Below are 22,846 nucleotides of genomic sequence, written 5' to 3' on the forward strand. Positions count from 1 at the left end.
CCTTTAAAATATTCACTACCTCTCCCAAACTCCTTCTGTGCCTTGCACAGCTCTCTCTTAGTCTGGAAGGAGAGGGCTTCCCATTCCCGGGACCGCCCCCCCCTTCCACTAGAAGTCACCGGTGCGGCAAGGGGGATTTCTACCTGTTCCGGGTTCTGGCTTCCAGGCTTACCACCTCTAGCTCCCAAAGCATGGGAACCGGGTGTGGTACCGTGGGAACCGGAAGAAAGGGCGTGGGAACCAGGAGCCGGAGGGGGCGGGACTGGAGGACCGACTGAGGAGGAGGGCAAGGGGGAGGAGCAGCAATCAGAAAAGGCGGGGTTTAGGTGCATGACTTCAGAGGGGCCCGCCCCTGAGGAGGAGGAGGTTTTCGAGGGGAACTGGGTGGAGTTAGGGTAGGGAGAAGGGGTGGAGCTAGGGAGGAAAGGGTTGTTCCTGGGGGTCTGAAAGGGATTATGGGGAGAAGAGGCACAAGGGAAGGTCCCAGCCATGTGGTCCCCGCCATTTTGTGCCCTCCGGGAGCCCTCTTGAGGGTTAGGAGAGGGGTAGGGGAACACAGGGGAACACTGGAAACTGGGGGAAACTGAGGCACGGGGGTCTGAGGGTGAAAACTGGGGACTTGCAACTTGGGAAATGTTTAGCTGAGGGTTTGTAACTGGGGAGACGGGGGAATCGAAAAGTGCTCTGGTAACTTGGCCAGGGCTACCAGGGCAGGGGTTCTGGGAGAGACGTGGGGGGCCAGGGATCCTGTTACCCTTGGGGGAACCCTGAACAGGGCAACCTGCACTGCAGGTCGCTCCGCAGGTCTCCCTCAACTCGGGATCAGGGGGAGAGGAACACGGGGATGGGGAAACTGGGGAAACCGGGGCAGTCTGTGGCAGCTGCTCCTGCAATTTTTTTTCTTTTATTACGGCAGACTGAATTAAGATAAACAATGTTACAAATTTGTCAGCCGATGTATCTCCTTCATTTACTAACTCTGTTAACTTTATTCCGACTTCATTCCAAAACTCTACGGTGTTTGCTCTGTCTGGGGTGAAGTTGGGGAAATGCAGGAACAGCCATCTCACAAACTGTTTCACCCTCCCACGAGAAAACCGTCTACTCTCTCCTTCAAGGGTAGTCACAACTTGGTAGAAAACTCTTTTTTGCTGTGCTGACAGACGTGCGCCCATCTTTTTAACCCCAGCACAGCAATTCCCACCACCCCCTGCAGCTAAAGGCACACGTAACAAAGTACGGGTCTGAACTGGGCTACCCCACACTCCCTCCCCGAGGGATTCTCAACACACAGCAGGGGGAGCTGCACACCAACACACAGCAGGGGGAGCTGCACACACTTGCACACCCCCTCGTCCCCCACGTGGGGCTACTCACCCAATTCCAGACCGGTGCTGCAGGAGACGTCCACAAACCCCGAGGCGATCGTCGGCACGTCGACGGTTGCCACCTCGATCCCCAGGAGCAGCACTCGACAAAAATGAGTCTGCTCTACCGGGGTAGCTGCCGCTCACAGTCTTTTGTAAAATCCACACAAGTGCGTAGATTCACCGACTTCTCCGGGGGTCTCCACGCCTCACGAGAGGCCCCACGTTGGGCGCCATCTGTCGCTGCCCGAATCGGCCTCTTTTGCCTCGGCTAGCTGTGGCCGATGTCAGCGGCAGGAGTGGGGAACCAGGCTAGCACTGCGAGGCTCAACCTGGAACCTCCAGAGCTCCTCTGCGCTCTGGCGTTGGGGCTTACAGGGCGACACGGGTTGTGACGAAGGGAGAAAGAGTGCTCAAACTCCTCCGATTTCCCAGGAACAAGTTTATTCCAACAGGTGCGGGGCTGGGATCACAGGGGAGAGGTCTGAGCCGAGACCCTGGGCACCCCCATGCGCCAGGTTTTAAGGACCGTGGGCGGCTCGTATGGTGACCAATGGGACAACAGCAACGGAGGGGTTAAGGGTGGGGATTACAATATGCAGGACCAATGGTAGGGACCCGGGGGGGGGGGAAAGCAACTGTACAATCAATAGGGCGTCGAGGAAGGGATGATAGGCAGGGAAAGAACTGGAACAAAAGGTGGGGGTTCACATAGATTGACAGGGCTTAGGGGCAGGATTAGGGTGATGGATGGGGAACAATCTGGAAAAATGGGAAGGGTTTACCATGATGGGCACCTGGGGACAAACCATTCTTTATGACCGGGGAGCAACTGGGGTAAACTACCTCTGAACTTAATAAAACCAAGCAATATGGGCGGCAACAAAAGGGCAGGGCTGGGGAGGGTTGGGTGTGAGCAAGAGCTCAATTTTTATTCAAGAAATACTGCTGAACGATGAAACCTGAGCTGATTCATCATCTCGGATCCCAGGCCTATTTCTGTGAAATTCTAATTAGTCTACTTGGTGCTTGTGGTCAGCTGTTGGATCAAGTTACAGAACTGCATGTGTGTCTTGGTTTCAGCCAGGGCAGAGTTGATTTCTTCTCATTACAGTGTTGTGTTTTGGAATCTGAATGGCAATGGTGTTGCTAACACACTGATGTTTTGAGGTTTTTGCTAAGTCATGTTTATCCTAAATCGAGGACTTTATTTTCCCTCGTCTCATGCTCTGCCCTTGAGGAGATGCACAAAAGAAACTGGCAGGGAGCACAGCTGGGACAGGTGACCTGAAGTGACCAGAGGGATATTCCATACCATGGAATGTCATGTCCCGTATATAATCTGGGGGGAGTTTCCCAGAAGGGTGGTTGATCCAGGCTGGGGAAAGGGGATCTTGCATCAGTCAGCAAGTGGTGAACTACTGCACTGAGCAATACCAGAGCTGGAGAGAATAAACCTGTTTAGATCCTGATTTGAAGAGCCTGGAGCACTGGGCAAGTGGCAGAGCATCGTGGGTGACAGCCTGGGGTCCCCAGCTGCAAGAGCTGCCAGTGAAGCTCCTCCATGGGAATGATTTATCTCTGCAGTGCATTTCCCTCTGACTAAGCAGCGGACAACCATCATCTTCAGCAAATGCATTTGTAAGGATGAGTGTGCCATGGGGAATATGCTGTCTTCTCAAACACTGAAGGAAAGGGAAATTTTCCTTTCTAGCCTATAGCTGTAATTATTCTGTTGTGTTTGAATTACTCCCAATATATGTCATGAATTGGAATGGACCTTATAGGATGTGTCCAGATGCAGAGCTTCCAAACATCCATCTAGCTCAAGAATAAACTGAGTCACATAAGGAGCTGAGGACTCAATGCCAGACCTTTTGGTACACTTCCCTTTAATGCCAGGGCACTGAAAAGCTCCCTTTGTAAGGAGCTGGGTGCCTTGGAGAGGATGACCTGAGATCTAGCTGCTTGCTAAGAAGGAGCTGTTTTTTTGGTTAACTGGAGGCAGTAGGGAATAAAAGAGAAGGCTGAACACTTTCTTCTAGTTTGTATTTCTAGGTAAACTTTTTTCCCATCTTGCTGCCAGTTTCTCAGTCTTGAAGCAATACTTAGTGGCCCAGAAATGCTTGCCTACCACTAGAAATCCTTGGTTCGTATGTCTGTCTGTCATGTCCAAGAAGGCTGAAACATCCATTTCCATTTAAATCCATAAGAGCAACAGATTTATCTTTTTTTATTATTATTTTATTTTTTTCCTTTTTTCAATGCTCAGCAGAGTGACTACCTAACCTTCTGTCTAGAGCAGTGGAAATAAAAGGAAATAAACCCAAGAAAGGCTCAGTAAAAGTGTTCCCTCCTGATGCTCAGCCTGTCCCTGGCCAGTTTCCCCCTAGTTTGTATACTGAGCATGATGTTCTATGGTATGGAATATCCCTTTGGTTATTTCGGGTCGGCTGTCCTGGATATGCTCCCCCCCCATCTCCTTGTGCACCTGCTTTCTGAAAAGTCCTTGAGTTTGGGTAAACACTACTTAGCAACAACTTAAACATCAGTGTGTTAGTAACAACCTTATTCCCACACTAAATCCAAAACACAGCACTGTAACAGCTACCGAGAAGAATATTAACTCTCCTGGTTGAAACCAGAGCAGACAGGCAGCAAACTCATTTGTTTATGAGTTTTTGAATCCCAGCAGGTCTTGTGGATGAACAGAGACCCTCTATGGTCAGCACTCCACAGGCAGAGGCAGCTCTAGCAATGCAGCTGCAAGTTTTTAGGCACTGAGGATGTTTTACCAGTTCTCTACTTATTCCTCTACCTCTGCTCCTGTCACTGCACAAGGAGTCTTGAAAACTCAGAGCCTTTGCTCAGCTACCATGTAAGTTGTTCTTAGCTCATTTAAGTGTTTTTCTCTGACATTTTGTATGGCTGTTTCTGTGTCCTTATGGCTAAGATCTCGGGCATGTGAGGAATGGTGTGTTGTCTTCCTGTGTTATAAATTTTGCTGAAGCTTTTGGACTATTTGTTTGTTATGTCAGAAGTGTAGGCACAGGAGAAATGAGACCTGTTAGGTACTGCTGACTTCTGTTGAAGATGTTACATCACTTTTTCTCCTTTCTGTGTTATAGTGACCTGAAGTCAATCACCTTTCCCTTCTGCTTTGTTCACTGCAATCTCAGTATGAGAAATGTCCTAAAGTTGGGATGGAAGTTTCTTTACACTACAGAGCATAGCTAAGACTATGTAAAATAACTTGTATATTATTAGGAAAAACAACCTGGAAAAGAAATCTTGTCTTGTTTTTTCTGAACATAAATGTCATATCTGTCTAACTCTTCTATTTTTTTCTGCACTTACCTTAAATCAGGTTTATTTGCTTCGTGTTTGCTACAATTGCCTTTTTCACATACACCAACAGCAAGCTGTTAAATTAAACAGAAGAAATGGGATACCTCACTCAAGTTTCCTCATATTTCCCTTGGAAAGCACCCAATATTTTGGGGCTTTTTGACCAGCAAACATTATTTTCTCCCTCATGGGAGCCAGCCACAGATACTTTTTTCTGTGCTTTGTTCTCTGTGCTCCTTTAGCTGTTCTAATTTCCTCTCTTTCTCCTGAGGACCACAGAGTAGTTAATCCAGGTAGCTGAACACAGAGGCTCCCAGGAAGCTGAGAGCTCTGTGCAGCACTGCCACTTTGCACCAGGCAGTGCCCACGAGGGGCCCCAACCCCACTGAAAACTCCTGATTAAGACCCAGCAGCATCTGACACCTAATTGCTTTGTGTGGGAGTTCTCAGTGAAACATCCTGAGAGTGTAATGACTTCTGCAATTGATGGCACCTCTTGGAGCCCTTCTGGTTATTTAATTGATTGCAGGCTGGTGCTAAGGAAAACGCAGCTTGTGGGTGCTTGGGCTGTTTATTAGCCATGAATAACCACGTGGGTGGACAGCTGTGTTGTGCTGATCAATACACAGAGCTCTGAGACAGGGGCACAGGGAATTTGGCACCCAGGCTGTGCAGGGAGAGAAGAGTTTCCTTCTTGCCCTTGCTCAGCTGGCCTAAACTCTTACAAGGGTTGACCACTCCCAGGTGTCTGGAGAGAAATGTTTGTACCAGGCATGAAAGACAGGCTGTGTGCTGATGCTGCACCACCTCCTCCCAGCTGAGGAACTGAACAGGACAGCAAACACTCCACCCAGATTTTGAAAAAGTACTGCTTTTCAGTGTTTTCCTGAGGTTTAAAATAGCAGATTTCTCTTTTGCTCTGCTCAAACCACACTCACTGCACAATTATGTTGAATACAAATTTTAAATACTGAAAAATGTGTTTGTACTGATGAGACAGTAGTTATTTATACTTCAGCTTCTGTGCCTGCTTTTGTGATATCTAGTATGTCAACATCCTGGCCTTCAGGTTTTTTAGTTGTACATCTGTGTATATGGTCATGGAGCAGACACACAAATAGTAGGGACATTGAAATACAGTATTCCAACTCATGGAAAACTGGGAAATTCTTATTATTTTGTTTGTTTAGGCTTGGAACAAAAGCTTGTTTCCACAACTTCCCATGAAATGAGAGATCCTGGAAACAGCTTTCAATATTTTATGCTATATGGTGCATGAATTTAATTGATTTATTTACAGCATCATTTAGAAATGCATGCAATAATCAAAGAATAAGTGGTGAAGTTGTGTTAAATGAAATTTTCATTTTGCTGAATTTTTCATTTCTAATTTTGAATTGCTTTTCTGATGCTTGCTTCAGTACAGGTGAGCATAAGCATAACACCTCTCTCTCGCCTTTCACTGTAGAATAATTTACTGATTAATTACTGATTCACTCTAGAATAATTTATGGGGGAGATGTATCCACAAATGGTCACTGAGCTTGTATTTGCTCTGAGTGGATGGTAAATTTTAAATTTCTTTTCAGATAAGCTACTGACCTGATGAGAAACAGCAGAAATTAAGGATAAAACTCATAACACTCCTTCCCTAAATTCAACATTTCATCTCTGTTTTTCCTTTAAGTTCTTTGCTTTGGGGCAGCAGTACCCACCACCATGAACATATTTTGTTATCAACAGATTGGGATCACTGCTAGCCTTGGAGAAACTAGAGGTGGTTTCAAGGCAGTGACCTAGAGATGAGGGGTGCTTTATCTCATTAGAAGGTAATCAGCACTCTCTGGGCCCCTGAGGAATTACTATTTCATCATTAGGTCCATAACCTAATAGAAAGAAAAGCCCCTTGGAGGAGGTTTCCTGGAACAATAGGCAAAAGGCAATAGAGCAGTAGATAGGGTGTGCAATGGAAATTACTTTATTCTAGAGTCTCGAGGCTTCTCCTGATAAATTAACAGCCAAGGGTGTATTTTTGTATTCAGTATATTTATTGCTTACCCATCACAGTCACAACCTGTGTCCAGCATAACAGGAAGAGCAGCGACTTGTATGGAACTGAATCCAAATCTGTTATTTTATTTTCCCCTTCTGTACAAAATGCAAACTTAGAGAGGGAGGGGTGATGGAAGTGGAAAAAGTGCATGTAAGCTGCTGCCTGTCCTTTCCTTGCCCTTTGGGTGATTGTCACATTGGGCCTTTGCAATCAGGTTCTTGGTTCCCTTTGTAAGGCTCCTCTCATTTCAGGTTAGTATTCATGTGGGGTGATGTTATGGTGAAGTGGCTTTCCTGGCACCTTCGGTGGGGTGCATGCTAACAGGGAGTGATGGAGAGGAGAAAACGTGATGGGGATGTCAGACCCTGTTTAACAGAGCAGTCCTGCTCTGCCCTTTCCAGCTTGCACTGCAGCAGGCCAGAGCTCTCTGCCTTGCTGCTTTGTTCACCTCTCATGAAGAGCCTTTGTGAGGGATGAGAGGGGCAGGTCCATGCCAGCATTGACCACTGTAGCCAGGGTAAGGAAAGAAGGCTGTTCTCCTGTGCCCTCAGGAAACTTATCTCAAAGGTGGCTCTGCTGCATTCAAGGACAGGTAAAACTGGACATAACACTTCTGCTGTAAGGACCAAAAGCTCTGTCAGAACAAAAGACACTCCTGAATACAGGGCAAAGGCGTAAGAATCAATCAGCTTTATTTTCTCCCTATACCGTTTGCAGCTTTGCATAATGGATTTCTCATCCTTCCTTCCCTCTCTACTTGTCTCATATTTTCCCAGTGTAATATCTGTTATTATAACCATTGTTACAGCTGCATCTAGAAAACCTGTGAAACCCTGGGGCTGTGCACATGTGGACTTGGAAGCATCTCTGTCTAACTGTAGCTGTTCAAAGCTCTCTAAGCCTGTCGCTCTGGCTGTTCCCATCATCAGTATAGGCAGACAAAACTGTATCCAGAGAGACCCATTTAATAAGGTTCCTTAAATAAGGGAAACTGATGTTTCTAAATTGCCCCTAGGAAGGTGTCCTACTTCTGACAGATGAAGTGTGACATGCCTCATCTTCATTTCTTGCTGTGGCTTCACAATTCTTTGCAAACACCACTGACTTTCACTTTTCAGCCCTCTCCACTCTGAACTATGACTGCCAAGGGATTAACACATATTTTAGTACGTATCTTTTAAAATATATATTCCTCCCTTTCATTCCACTTTCCAAGCATTAGAGGAGTAACTCTATAAGTGTTGATTAAAGCATTATCATGCTGATTGTATGCTCTGGCTTATGACCCAAACACACCCAGAACAACAATCATGGTCATTCCTGTTCTCTGTGAAATGCTATGGAAACCTGTTTATACTTCTAGCCTGCTGCATGTCTCTGGTCAGCCACTGCTCAAGGCTGTGCATATGCCATAAAACTTATCCCTCTTCTTTTTTTCCTAGAGCATTTCAAAACCAGGAATTTGAAATCACAGAATAAGCTGTGTTGGAAGGGACCCTCAAGGATCTCAGGTCTAACTCCTGACCTTGCACAGCACCATCCCCTAGAGTCACCCTGTGTGCCCAAGGGTTCAAGTGCTGCTTGAACTCTGAGGCTGGTGCTGTGACCACTTCCCTGGGGAGCCTGTTCCAGTGCCCAGTCACACTCTGGAGGTAGAATATTTTCCTGATATACAACCTACACCTTCTCTGACAAAAATTCAGGCCATTCCCTTGGGTCTTGTCATTGGTCAGCACAGAGCAGAGGTCAGTGTCTGCTCCTCCTCTTCCCCTTACAAGGAAATTGTAACTGCAGTGAGGTCTCTCCTCAGTCTCCTTTTGCTTTACCCGCTCCAACGCCCACAAAAAAATTAAAAATTAACAAATCAGCATTTTATAATAGGAAGAAAGTTTCCCTAGAAAGTTCCCAACCAACTCCATTATTTTGTAGTTGTCTAATTCTTGTCTTCTCAGCATGAACAGAAGGCTTCAACCCTCCCTTTTATTAAATTATTGTGACTTTTTTCCATGTAATGGAAAATACACCAATTAAATTACTTGGAAACTTTTGATTTAATTATTTTTCATTTTAAAAAAACAGCATAACAAAATCTGGGATTTGATGTCCGTATTTGATATGTCTTGTTTATATTTTCTGTGGAACATCCACTGTTTTAATAACTAAGCCTGTATACACTGAAATCTGCTCTCATCCTTATCTCTTGGCTACTGGCAGGAAGGCTAAAGCCTAACCCTCCTGTTGAAAGATAAAATGACAATCCGGCCAGACAATCCAAGAGTATCTTAATTTTTTCCCAGAGTGTGACTTTTACAGAGTTCTTGCTCCTTTGGGCTTCTGGCGCTGCTTAGTCTTCCCATCTGTAATGGGAGCTAAGGTAGATCTGTGCTGGAAAGATTTAACTTCTTTGTTCCCTATTCTTTTATTAGGTTGCATTTCAGAAGGATGAATTTTGCAAAACCACAGGTCTATTGTGTCTATAGTTCCAGAAAATGATTTGGTGCAGCTGCCATCAGCAATGCTTCCATTTAGGAATATTGCTCCTGCACCATATGGATTCAATAATCTCTGCTCAGCCCTGCTTATAAGTGTTTTTTGACTGAAGGCAAAATGATAGTAGTGATTATGGGGGCAGTCAGGGAAAACCTTTGGTCCCTAAACTAAATGAATTAACTCCAGAGTTTTTTGAGGCATTCCTTCTTATCCCTTTCCCTTTTACATTGCTTTGCATTTTTAAGCCAAAGGCTTTGATTTCAAAGTGATTTGTTTAGCACCTTTAGCAAGCTGTTAATGAGAGAGAGAAACCTGGAGAGGTAGATGAGACTTGTCAGAGCAGAGACAGGTGAGGAAGAAAGGGACAGGTAAGGGGAAGAAGGAGCAAAATAAGGAAGGAGAGGGTGGCAAGACAGAACAAAGAGCTGATGGAAAGGGGTGTTTTTGTCTCTCCAATTCTTCAATATCATTCTTGCTGATTTTATTCTTTTCCCCCATTCTGTGTGTTGGCAGAAGTGAAGTTGGCAAGCTCCATGGAGAAGAAGGTGTCAAGCTTCTAGTGCTGCCAAGTAGGTTCCCACATCTAGACGGTGCATGCAATTCTTGGCAAAAGGCCAGAAACTTTGTTAATGGATTTACTAAATAGCAGCATTTGTCTGTATTGGTTTTGTTAGGGCACTCTCAGAACTCAGGGTGAAGTAGGTAGCTACACTTTACCTAATTTTTTTCTGCTAATAGATGTCCTTAAAGCAAAGCACTTAATAAAGACACTTCTGGCCTGGTGACCATTGTCTCAAGATGTCTCTCCAGATGACATACATTATTAGATATTACATTAACTGCAAATATTACTGGCTGTATTTGATGACTGAGGCAGAAATTTTTATGGTGCTAAGTGTGATTCTCCTCTTTTAAATAAAAAGGTAACTGTTCACAGCCTAGTGGTGAAACTGTGAGTCAGAGTGAATGGTTCAGGCAGGTAATCTGGCATATCAATGGGTCTTTTCTAATGTGTAGAACCAGCACTGACAAAATCCTTTTCAAAATATATGTGAGAAGACAAACAACAGTTTAGCATCAGTTCTCTGAATTTACAGGTAGCCTTAACTGTATGCTTCACAATGAGGATCTTAAATACATGTATAAATAAGAAATGTGCATGCTGAAAATAGTTGTGCCTTGGGAAAATGGATTTCAGGTACCTGTTTGTGTCTCTATTGTGATTCTTACAAATGTCTTTTGACCATAAGTGGCTGCCCCTTATTTTCCCACCTTACAGCCTATCAGTAGAGTCCCTGCTCTGCAGGGTGCAGGTTTAGATACAAGACAAGTAAATAAATCTATTCAAACACATCAATTTATCTGATTTCTCTGAGACAAAGGCAGGTGGTAAATTAGATTTTCTCCCTTTCATTGTGGAAAGGTGCAGGTGAAGAGGGGTGGTGAAATGGCTGAAGGTGAGCTTGGGCTGAAGAAACTGTAGAGCAAATGTCAGAGGCAGAAAGTCTTTGGCAGAGAGGTTGAGACAGGTGTAAAGTCCTGTAAAGGTGGAAAAAGTGAAGATCCTCAAATTTAAGAAAGGGAAAAAATACAAAAAGGAAGCCAACATAGACCACTTTCTTAAAATGGCTTCTTCTCATTCTGGAGTGGCTGGACAAAAGTATCCTGGCCCTGACAGAGCTGATGCACCCACCATGCCCAAGAGATCCCCACTTCAATCCCTTGTCAAACTGATTGACTGTGCTCCAAAAGCTAGATTTCCCTGGCTAGGCATGGTCCCCAGTCACCACCACTGGCTCCCTTTGCTGCTTCTGAGCCCTGTCTGCTTCTGACATGGGGGTGAAACAGTGTCCTGAGGCCCCAAGAAGCTGAATATGCACTTTGTTTCTTTATCTCTACTCCTAGACACTTTCTGAGGATGCCATGCAGATACGTTTGCATTTGTAAGGCAAAGTGAGCAAAATATGTATTTGGCTGTTAGTGGTGCCATCTCTACTCAAAGTTAAAAATTTATTTCCTTGGCTATAACAGGACAGCTACAAAAGAATCTTACCTGTTCCCTTTCAATACTTGGATGACAGGAATATCTGGAGGTATGTTTTATTGGAGGCTCTTGTCAGAATGCTCAAGGGACATTGTGGTTAAAGGTGACCTTTTCTGAAGGAGGAACAAAATGTGGACAAAACAAGGACAGGTGAAGTTGTACTTCAGACCTCTCTTGAACATCACACTTGCCAAGGAAATCAGAAAAAGTTAGAAATTTTTTTCTGGTTACTACAGACACTTTCAGAGCCTGTGGCTAATGTTGGAAAACCATTTTTCTCCATCTATCACCATTACATTTCACAGAGTAGTTCAGTCAGTAGGAAAGTTTAATAAACAGAGATACCACATCCAAACACATTTTTACTATTATAATTCTCTGTTTAATGCAATGCTTTAACTAGGAATACAACTCAGCAGAAGTACATACACATATATTGCATGTAATTTTAGTTGTCTCTTCAAAATGTTTGACTCTCATCATCTTATTCCTTCATGGCTTGTTTTGATGAAGTACCTTCTTTCTTCATCTTGTATAACAAATTAGAATGCTGCTGAATAACACAGACATTTTTCCTCCAAATGGAACACAACATTACATCCAAATTCCCAGTTAATATAACTTTATCAAACATTGCTTTCACTGTATGAATGTTGTGTATAATATATCTATACAGCATATATAAATATATATCTATAATGTATATATAATCAAGTGGGTCAGCTTTATACAGCTAACCATAAACTTGTGCTTATCTTATTTATATGAGATCAAATGTACGGCATCAAGAATTTGACCAATCTTCTACTTGTAAGATTCTCAGTTCCTGGTTTTACCACATGATTTTGGATATCATATACAAGTAATGCATTCCCTTCTTTTTTGCAGTAGTATTTTATTTTGAAGAAAAGAATGCAGGTTTTTTTTAAATATATATATATATAAACGAATAACAAGTTTTTCATATAGTTAAGTTAAAAAAGATCTCATGAAGAGATGAGGTTCTCCCTCATTCATAGAGCTTGAAGCGTAATTTGACATTCATTGTAGATATATTTACATTATAAGCTTCTCTGGGTAGTGTTACACATAATGTATTATTTTTTACACAGTCAAGATATGGTGTTGGTCATGTTAAAACACACTATCTAAAGGTATTTACAAATTCCTAGTCTCTAACTTACCAACCAGCTCAGCTAAGTGGCACCAGAAATAAAGGACAGGATAGAAGAATGTCTGTTGATTGGCAGGCATGGTGCTCCCAGCAGTGTTTTTATCATTTTTACAGCCACTGGTACCATGATGTGCTTCAGGGAAGGGCTGTCTTTGGAGCAGAGGTGGAGAGACAGAGTCTCCAGTGGGGGCAGAAATCCCTACCTCTTCCCTGAAGACTACATGGGGGAAGCAGAAAAACAATCCAAAAGTGACTTGTTTGTCCCTTCACAAGTAAGAACACACCAACCTTGTCCCCCTGTGCTTTCTCCAGTGCTGTCAGGTGAGTCAGTCTGGATATTAAACACTCAGTGAAATCCTTCCAAAGACATTGTAGCACGGGCTGGGATCACACTGCCTCATGTACCACACAGAGCTGCTTCTGCCAGAGTCAGAGCACTTTGGGACATGTCTCAGAAAATGGTTTCTGTGTGCTTCTTGGCAAGTATGATCCAAAAAAAAGCCCAAAAAACAAAACACCCCCCCCCCCCCCAAAAAAAAAAAAAAACAAAAGAAAAAAAAAAAAGAAGAAAAGAAACTCACAGTGGAAAGATGAAAAAGACAACTTACTGAATGGAACTTTGGAAGGCAAAAAGACACCAGAATTTATTTTCTTTTATTTGGTTATTACTGGAATGAAATGCGTTTAACAAATCTACCCAGTACCCTGAAATATGAGGCCTGGAAGGATTAATATGCTCATGTAACCCACTAACTCCACTATGTAGCAAAAGAGGCCCCTGCAAAAGGAGGGAAGTAAAAATACAGGAGAAATAATTGTGTTGTGGTAAATGATTCATGTTCAACTCAGCCTTGCTGTAATTACATTCTTAGGTTTGGACTCTCAGTGGATACTCTGCTAGTAAGCTCATGAATGAAAGGGGATTCAAGGGAAGGCAGGGCTGTCTTTCTGTTGCACAGAGCAGAAAATGAATTTGTGCATGTGGCAGCACAATATTCCTCTACAAGCACATTCACTCTTTAACATCATCCCCCTTGTACCTAACACAAAGGTAACAAAACTGGGCAACAGAAGAACTGATTTGGTTTTGTTTCATGTGAGGGTTTGTTTTACTTCCAATTTAAAACCCATGCAGAATGGATTTATGGAACTTGCCACTCCACACAGTGGCTTGGGCTCCAGTGGAGGAGGATGTTGCATGCTAGGGAAGGCAGTTTTTGGGTGGGGTTAGAGAGGTTGAATGCCAGCATTCACAGTGCCTGAAAGGCAAGTGGAACTGCAAGCCTGTAGCTGTAACATGGGTGACACTTGTTAAAGTGAGGAAGGGGGAAAACTTTTTAGTAAAACTGGGGCAAAAGAGGAAAAACAGGCAGAGAAGAGAGGCCACAGCAAATTAAAGACCATCTTTCAGGTTCCTTCAAGGCAAGATTGTCTATACATTTTAAAAAAGAAATATTCCTTAAAAGTCTAGAGCATTTCATGACATACGAGAACTGAAAAAGCAATATTGTATAGAAATCATACCCTTGTAAGTGTCTGTAGTGAAAGAAAAGCTAATTTTAATTATCTCAGTTTCTACCACTTGCACTGTCATCATCTGGGACTATTAAACTCCAAACTCACTGCCAGCAAACAACCCCCATGCACAGGGCCAGAGTTTGTTCTCCTGCCCTTTATTTTGTCAAACTTCAGATTCTCACCCCTAGAAACACCACAATTTGCCAAAAAAATGAAGATTTTTATGAAGTATTCTAAGGGGAGGGAGAAAACAACATCAGCATCACTCTTCTCCACTCTCTCCCCTGCCCCCAAGCTGCATTCATGTCAGGTTTGCAGCAGGATGGCTTTGACTATTCAGTCCTGCTAGGCCTCTGCCATGATTAATTTTGGGGCACAGAAGTGGCAAGGAAAGATAGTCAGCAGAGGTGAAAAATTCAGTGTGCCACCCCAGCACCACAGGAGAAGCTGGAGCTGCGTCATCTGTTAGGAATATCTCATTCATAAGAATGAAGAACAGAGATCAAAATCAGTCAAAACTGGGGAAGGGAACAATGAGTTTGCTAGCAAGTCCCACAGACAGATGGACACATTCAAATCCATAAGGAGACAAAATAACAAAAAAAGTCTCTGCCCTCCTGCTCCTATCCCTGGATGGCCAGGAGCTGCTGGGCCACTTCAAGGGTTTCTTCAGCGGTGTGTGGGCTTTTCTCACCACAGCCACACTTCTTGAATGCACCTCTTCTTGTCAGTATGTTTTCCTCCACCAGAAGAGTATAAAACAGAGGGCTGATAGATTCAGCACTTGCTTTTGTCCTCTTCATGCTTTGTGAATGCCAAACAACTGATCTCTGGGGTCCACTTGAGCACTCCCATCCCTGTGAGCTTTTGTACAGCAAAAAAACAATGAAAGAAAGAAAAAACAATCTGACCTATATAGATGCGTTTGTTGTCTTTGGACTGTCTTTCATCAGGCAACATTCAAATACTTCACTATCTTTGAATAGATCAAATGACTCCTAATAAATCAAATGAAAATCTCAAACAGAAAGAAGGCTGACAAGTTTTTCTTAGATTTTGTTCTCACTGGAAAACAGATGTTAAGTATTGCTTCAGCTTTCTTCCTTTCTTCCTTTCTTCCTTTCTTCCTTTCTTCCTTTCTTCCTTTCTTCCTTTCTTCCTTTCTTCCTTTCTTCCTTTCTTCCTTTCTTCCTTTCTTCCTTTTCTTTCTTTTAATTTTCTGTTTCTTTTTCCTTTCTTTTTCTTTCTTCCTTCCTCTTTGACCACAGACATTTTTAATACTCAGAAAAGTTGCCCCTGGATTGATGCATCTCCAAGTTGCTGTTCTCTTCCTGGAGCAGGAAGGTAGGACTGTCCCACAACAGCACAAATCACTCCCCATGGGCTGCCTCTTTCTGGAAATAATGAAAGAGGAAGAAAAGGAGGCGGCAAGAAGTTCTAGCTGAAATTTTTTGTTGTTGGTTATAGCTTTTGGGATTTTTTTCTTTTTGTTCTCATGTGTTACCTGCACAGTGTGCTTGATTTCTGTGTGAAACAGAAGTGGCCAGAGCAGCACATGGTGTGGACATGCCGCTGGGATCCTCTGGCCAAGCCCAAGGTGAAGATGAGGCAGATCCAGCAGCAGGGCCACCTGGGGCCTTGGGGACCACAGGGTGCAGGTGACAGCCAGGAAAGCCGAAGTTACCCAGGGAGAGCTGCTCTTCAAGACTGACATCTAGATCCTGCAGAACTATCACTCAGAAGGGAAGTGAAACCTGGTGAACGTAGTTTGGGACACAAAGGAAAGACATGAATGCTCAAAGGATATTCAAGAACCAATTACTTTGTAGTTCCGACCCATTATCACATTTTTGTCTTACTGAGCCACAACCAGCTGAAAACCCAAGAGGTTCCCAATACCTGAGGGCACATTCTGCCTCTTCTCTGCCTTCAGGAGGGGCTAAACAGTGCAATAAGAGTTGGTTCTGTACCTCCCAGCAGCTGGCAATGCACACAAGGCAGACAAAATGCCATGCAATATCTTGAATATTAGCTGGCTGTTTTTCACATATATAAACCATGTAGAGTTGTGTGTTTGCATGCCTGTGGATCCATACGTAGGTGCACTATGTCATCTGTTTTTACACTGTTTGATAGTCTGCAAATGTAAATGTACCACGGAACTGTTATGGGGTGGAAGCACAGAGGACTGTGTGTCCTGCAAGCCTTTTAGATATACTATAACACAAATCAAAGCACCTTGTCTCTTAAGATCAAAAGTGAGGGTGGTGCTAGGGAAAAACACTAGAAAACTTCAAACTCAAAATTTTCCTTTGCTTGTTTTTTGTTTGTTTGTTTGTTGTTTTTTTTTTTTTTACAAATGCTGGCCCAAAATACTTTTCTTCCTGTGGTATTTTGAGTGTCATCATATCACATGATGAAGTATAAGTGCAACCTATCTGTCCCACTTTTTAACCTGTAGGAGCATCCTTAGCTGTTAGATTAATTCATTATGAGCAAGTGATAGCTTCAAATGTGTGAATAAAATATTTGCACATCTGATAGAAAGCCAGAGTTAAAAGACTAAGTATGGCTGTACAAATCATTATTTCCCAGTTTGAGTACCTGTACTATTGATACCCACAGCACTTGCTGAAAGAAAGAAGCAGGTGTTTCTTTTATGCAACTTTTCTAAGGAAGTCAGATTTAGAAATCGAACATATTTGATTTTATTATATCTTGGGACTTTATCTGGATTTTTTTACCACAAAAAGGAATGAACAACCCAGGAATGCATAAGTCCTTCTTTGACCTGTCGAGATAAACCTAGAGAATGAAGTTTTAAAATTCAAGCAGTGCTCAGTTTGGCAAGCTTTGTCATTGACTTATTCTTCCTTACAAGCAGGAAGATCAAAACAGTGATAGTGGATATAACTCAAGGTAAGTGAGGGTTGCAAAATTAGATCCTTGGCTGTATAGAGACAGTTATATTAGGATGAAATCACTAGGGGTATAAATTCAATGACTTCATATTAAGACATATTAATCCGGAGTTTTAACGTGGCCTTAATTTACTGCAGTTTAATCCTCCTCATTTTCACTTTCTGCTGGGAACTGGTACTACAAAACACGAAAATTGTCATGATACCAAAGTGCTTTGACACTGTGTTCCAATAAGCTTGTCAAATGTAAAACTTAATTCTGCAAGATTAATTTCTCTGTAATCTCAGAGGCTGCTATTTTGAGGTGAATTGTGCAATACTCTAAAACTGTAGCATGAAATAACAGAATGAATTTGTGTCCTGTTTGGTGGGTGGCTTTCACTCCAGAAAAGAGACCCTTAGGACACTGTGTATGCTCTTTTTGGTAACAAAATATATAAATGTACCTTTGTTTGTGCTGGAAGTTAGAGGTACTAAGAAGAAGGTAAATAAAATATGCGTAACTCGTAGACAATCTCTGTTTTCAGTAATCTGATACCCTTTGACCTGCCCACAAAATGTTTAGTTTTGCTACAGTAAATATCAAATATTGGAATACTAAATTCTTTGTCAGGCAGAAATAATCAAAATTTCATGTGTATTTGCTACTCTAGTGTAGAGTAGCAAAAAAATATTTGAACTTAATCCATGCCAGACTCCCATCCAGATTATTTCAGTATCTGGTTTTCTACAATCACAGTTTTCCTCTCTGCCATTTTATTAGTGTTACCCCTTGGCTTAAAGTCAAAATATGGCTCTCAGGTAGTACAAGGCAATGTGACCAGTATCTTTTCCAGAAAGCAAACATCTTGTCCAGGATTCACCCAGAAAGAACCCCAGTTTCACACTAAGGGCTTAGCAGAGCTCGATCCAGATGGGTATGTCAGTCTATCTTATTCTTTTCCTCAATCAATTAATCAAAAATCATCTTTTGATAGGTCAAGAGCATGGTCATCTAATATTAGCTATTCATTCTGTGAAGCCTCAACATACCTCTTCATCTGTACATCCAACCTTAAATGGATGTAGCCTTTCATTTTCCTACTAATAATCTTGTTTCTATTCTTCAGCTGAGACCTTCTGTTTGGCCATCATAGTGGCGGACTGGATGAGACCTTTTAATTTACAGCTTCTTTTGGTATTCAGTCTTGCCCTGGACAACTAAGGTACACAAAGGAAGAAAAGGCTGATGGAGGTAATAGACAAATCCACAGGTCGATGTTACATGATGAACAAAGTGACCAAAATCATCTCAAAAGCTTTGGTTTACATGGATGCTGAAGAAGTCTTTGCATGTAGCAATCTGGGTGAGACCATGTCTTTTCACTTTGATCTTGTCATGATGAAGCAGTCACAGAATAAAAACCCCTGGGAGGGGGCAAGCAGCAGACTTGGAACGATATACAATGATTACATGTTGCACATATGTACACTTTCAGAACTGATGTGGTTTTGGAAATGGTGGGGTCATAAACAACATAAAAAACTTCCAGCATGATTTACCTAACATTGAGCTTCTTACACGACAGTGGCAAAACAGCTTTAGACAACTTTGAGCTTTAGAAAATTTCTGCTATGATTGATTTGGATTATGCAATGATCATCCAAACTCCTGTGCCTCTCCCACACAGTTATTACTAAAATTTGGGTTTTTTTTTAACCTAGATGAAGATGTAATAAACACACACAGGAAAAAACAAGAAAAAGAGAATGAAAGAACAAGTATTTTACACAGAATGACCAAAAATCAGAGACTTTGAAGCCCTTCTGCAGAATACTCTCAGAAAGTAAGGAACTGTGCCTCCAGTCCACATACTTGATTAATTTCTCAAACATCCCTGTGTCCTAAAGATTTATTTTCATTTATTAAAAAAATGTTTTAAAGTGTAGTCCTCAGGGGTACAGCTGATGCCCCTTATCAGTATTTCCACCAACATCCTGGATTGCACATTCCATAGAAGAGCATAAAGTGCTATAGCGTTGAGGGTTTTTTAAATTTAATTTGGAACTTCTTCACCCTTTCTATAATTATTTTTATTATTATTTTTACCTTGTAGCTCCTATATTCTTGTAATGACACATAAGAAGGTGCTTAAAGGTCTTCTTGAAAGTGGCATTGCAGAGCGCGTAGCAGGCGGGGTTGATGGTGCTGTTGATGTAACAGAGCCAGTAACCTATGGTCCATACGGTGTTAGGGATGCAGGATGTGCAGAAGCTGTTGATGAGCACCATCACATTGTATGGGGTCCAGGTGATGATGAAGGCCAGGAGGATGGCCAAAATCGTCCTTGTCACTTTTTTCTCTCTAGAAGGGGGTGGTTTCTTTTTGGCTGGCTGCTTTGTCATCTTGACAATTTTCCGGGCTACGCTGTTCTGCTTCTCCTCCCCATTTGTGCCTACGATCTCCACAGTAGTGTTGGTAGGGGCACAGCAGTCCCCCTTTTGGGACTTGGTGACTATCCTGATGCATGTCAGCTTGGAGTTCTCTGCTTTGACATGGGCTTGGGAGGCAGAAGCCTGTCTGGTATCTTTGGTAGCTTCATCCTCTTTCAAGTTGGAAGCGACCACACTGATGGAGGTGGAGTCGTTGGAGCTCTCCTTCTCCCCTTGAACAGAGTTATTGGTCACAGTCTCTTCACTGGTTTTCCCATTCTGAATTTTGCTGTGCTCCAACCCATCTCCGCTGGTCGGGATATTGTTATTGTTTGGTTTCACTATTTTACCTTGGACAAGGCTGGGGGAAACTGTTTCTTGGTTTTGGGCGGCTTCCTTCTTTCCTTTCTTTATCCGACTCTTACTGGCCCGAGAGATTTGCCAGTAAAGGACAGTCATGATGATAACAGGCAAATAGAAGGCTGCAATGGCAGTGCCAAAAGTGACAGCAGGGTTGGAAAAAAACTGGATGTAGCAATCCCCATCTGGGACAGTCCTTCCTCCCACAATGAATTGCCAGAAGAGAATTGCAGGGGCCCAGAGGATGAAGGACAGCACCCAGGCGGCCGCGATCATCATGCCGGCCATCTTGGTGGTCCGCTTTACGGGATACGTCAGAGGCTTGGTGACACAAAAGTACCTGTCAAAGCTGATAATGAGCAGGTTCATTACAGAGGCGTTGCTGACCACGTAGTCAAGAGCCAGCCAGAGGTCACACACCACAGGCCCCAAGGGCCAGTAGCCTATCACAGTGTAGAGGGTGTACAGGTTCATGGAAAAGATGCCGATGATCAAGTCAGCGCAGGCCAGGCTGAAGAGGAAATAATTGTTGACAGTCTGGAGGTGCCTGTTGACTTTGATTGACACCATGACCAGGATGTTCCCAATTATGGTGACCAGGCTGAGAGACCCTGCCACCAGGACGATGAACACCACCTCAACAGTTTTGTAGGGGCTCTCCAAGGCCATCACATTTTCAGTGGAAGAGTTTATGTACGTTGAGTTATTCATTTCGCTTCTGATAACAAGATACCCAGTTACACCTGCAGAGGAAAGGAAAGAAAACAGATACCATCAGGAAGTTAGTCCCTTTGCCTTTAAGGAGTGGATCCCAATAAACGGACTTGGCAAAAGTTTAAAGCTAGAAGATGCATTCAGGAAAAAACAGTTGGCTTTGGCTAAAGGAAACACCTTACAGTGTTTAGTACAGTACAGTTTAGGAATAACAGAATTATTCTAATAAATTCTGGTTCTAAATATGTGAGAAAGGCACACATTCGGACCAAAACCTATATTTTTAAGTTCTTGGATGCATTTCTCTCTTTGCTATTTTTTTAAAACTGGTATTGACTTGAATATTTTGGAACTGAACCGGCACATTGTTTTCTTTCTTGCTAACAAAATAGTTCACTTGGCTCATTTCAAACCCTATTCCAAATAAAAGGTCCAGAATGGAGGGTGTAACATTCTTATAACTCAAAGTGAAGCTGTAATCTACTGAGAGACAGATCATGGGGAGGAGATCTCTGTTTCTGTCTTTCTTCCATTTTCCACCTGAGCATGCTTCTGTGAGGTTTATGGAATGGATTTTTATCCTATCTCCCCAAAATTTTATCACCCTGCAGTTCCTTTTTTAGGCAATACATACAAAGATTCTGGCACTGCACCAAATTATTTAGTCTGTCAATGAACAAAAGAGGGTGGTTCTGTTGAAGTTAGTAAGCTCACCTCAGATGAGCATTTGGCTATCTGTTTTGTTGCATACGTATTTTGTCTCTATTTTTTTCAATTTCAGTAAGATTAAAGTTTTTTTTGCTTACTTTTGAGTATTTATACTTTCATAAGGCATTGTTTTTCTTTCGGGATTTTTTTCTAAACATAATATTTATCTTTTGATGCTTGCTTGATTGGACTTTCCCCATTATTTTTCAAATCACAATATTTTTAATCTGTATCACATTAAGCTACAACAAAAGGTCTGAAATGGATAGCAGGGTATTGCTAAATAAAGAAACAGATAAAAATCAGTTCTGTTTACACATAACAATTCTTTTTGTGCCCCGTATACCCTACTGGCAGTGCTCAATAAATAGTAATTAAATTGCTAGTGATACACATTTGATAGAAGACTAAGAGAACAGTGCATGCTTTTGCCTTCAGGATATATTCTATCCTTTTGTGCATCCCCTGGAAGTCAATAAAATGCACTGGAATTGTGCAGCCCATCTCTGAGCGCTCATTATTTATGAGCTGCGCTCAAGGGACTATTGAAGCGTGAAGGCCAGATGTGACAGGGAAGTTAGGGTTTTTTTCTAATTACACTATTCTGCTTATTTTTTCAACCACGCATAAGGCATCACTTCTTTAAGAGTCTCTAAACACGGTGGTGCAATCAAAGGAAGACAAAAATTATCTATGTATAGCTCCTCTATACACCAGGGATTAGAGAATTCTCCTCTGGTCCCTCTGACTAACCTGCTGATGCACAGACACATGCAGTCCACGTCATTTCAAAGGAGAAATACATTTCTACTGTCATTTCAGAACTGTGCTTTTTTATTTTTTTCCCCCCCTCTTTCCTTTTTTCCGGATGCAAAAGAAAGAAGATGATACAAAATGTCACGGCAGCGGCAAAATCCCTTCTGACCCTTCTGAAAAAATAAGCAAGTCTGTCTCCATGGAAAAGTCAAAATGCTAAACCAGGGTAAAAGGTTTCCTGTCTGAGGCAACTTTGTCATCTTGCAATTTATACTGAAAGGAATACAACTGGCAGAGGGTGGGGCTCCTGCACTTGCCTTTCCTGTGAAAAACAGCTAAAATTTGTTTGCCAATTCCATGTTGAAGTGAATACATGAATAAATAGAGGAACATAAGGCTCAAACAGACATTTTTTTCTAGCTATCTATTTAGAGGTACATCACTAAAATCTTTGGGATCAGGTTCAAGAAAAGAAAATAAGGAAGAGGAATGCTTTAGTTCAGTGTGTGTTTCATACAGTAAGACTAGGCTGAATGTAGCAGAATTTTTACTCGGTGCAAAAACATTGACAGGACACCTGTCATTGATAGGACTGTCATTTCAGCGATTCCCAGTCTATTTTCCTCCCAAAGCTTCACTGTTGAGCAGGTGGTTATCCAGTTAGACGTGTAAGACATCAATTTTTTGGACAAGCTAAGGATTTCTCCCAAGCAGAGTTGTTTATGAACATTCTTAACAGAATGTATTTTTAATGGAGAGATAAAAACATGCATAGAGTTGTATTGATATAAAAAAAAAAAGTAAAAATAATCAGCTGAAGAGGGTTCATGGTCCAGGGCTCTGCAGCTACCTCTGGTGACAGAAAGTGAGTGGGGGAGCAAAATGGAAATGAGTGAGAGTGCATCAGAGATGAAACAATTGTGCTTCATTATAAAGAAACAAGTGTTTCTTTACAATATATTTTTGAAAAACTGTTCAGAA

The 22,846-nt window shown here is 42.3% G+C and overlaps 1 protein-coding gene and 1 long non-coding RNA gene across 6 annotated transcripts in view; one reads left to right on the forward strand and one right to left on the reverse strand.

Annotated features, from left to right (window-relative positions):
• The first annotated feature begins 4,102 nt into the window (after window positions 1-4,102).
• The window catches only part of LOC131573417 (uncharacterized), a 50,843-nt gene continuing 32,099 nt past the window's right edge, over window positions 4,103-22,846 (forward strand). Inside the window, exon 1 of the long non-coding RNA XR_009276193.1 lies at window positions 4,103-4,245. This is a non-coding gene — a long non-coding RNA (uncharacterized LOC131573417). The remainder of the gene's footprint in view (window positions 4,246-22,846) is intronic.
• LOC131573415 (muscarinic acetylcholine receptor M2) overlaps window positions 10,295-22,846 on the reverse strand; it is an 89,961-nt gene continuing 77,409 nt past the window's right edge. For 3 of the 5 annotated variants that reach the window (XM_058827359.1, XM_058827360.1, XM_058827361.1), the window contains 2 exons: window positions 19,005-20,430; window positions 15,210-15,748 (listed from right to left, as the gene is read on the reverse strand). In XM_058827359.1, coding sequence (XP_058683342.1) covers window positions 15,727-15,748; window positions 19,005-20,398 — 1,416 coding nt within the window. In that variant the 5' untranslated portion in view covers window positions 20,399-20,430 and the 3' untranslated portion in view covers window positions 15,210-15,726. Of the gene's footprint in view, window positions 10,798-11,311; window positions 11,416-15,209; window positions 15,749-19,000; window positions 20,431-22,846 lie in introns of those variants that run through there. The other 2 variants (XM_058827362.1, XM_058827363.1) reach the window with 2 other exon arrangements.

The sequence above is a fragment of the Poecile atricapillus genome, chromosome Z (assembly GCF_030490865.1).
Source record: "Poecile atricapillus isolate bPoeAtr1 chromosome Z, bPoeAtr1.hap1, whole genome shotgun sequence".
Lineage (NCBI taxonomy): Eukaryota > Metazoa > Chordata > Aves > Passeriformes > Paridae > Poecile > Poecile atricapillus.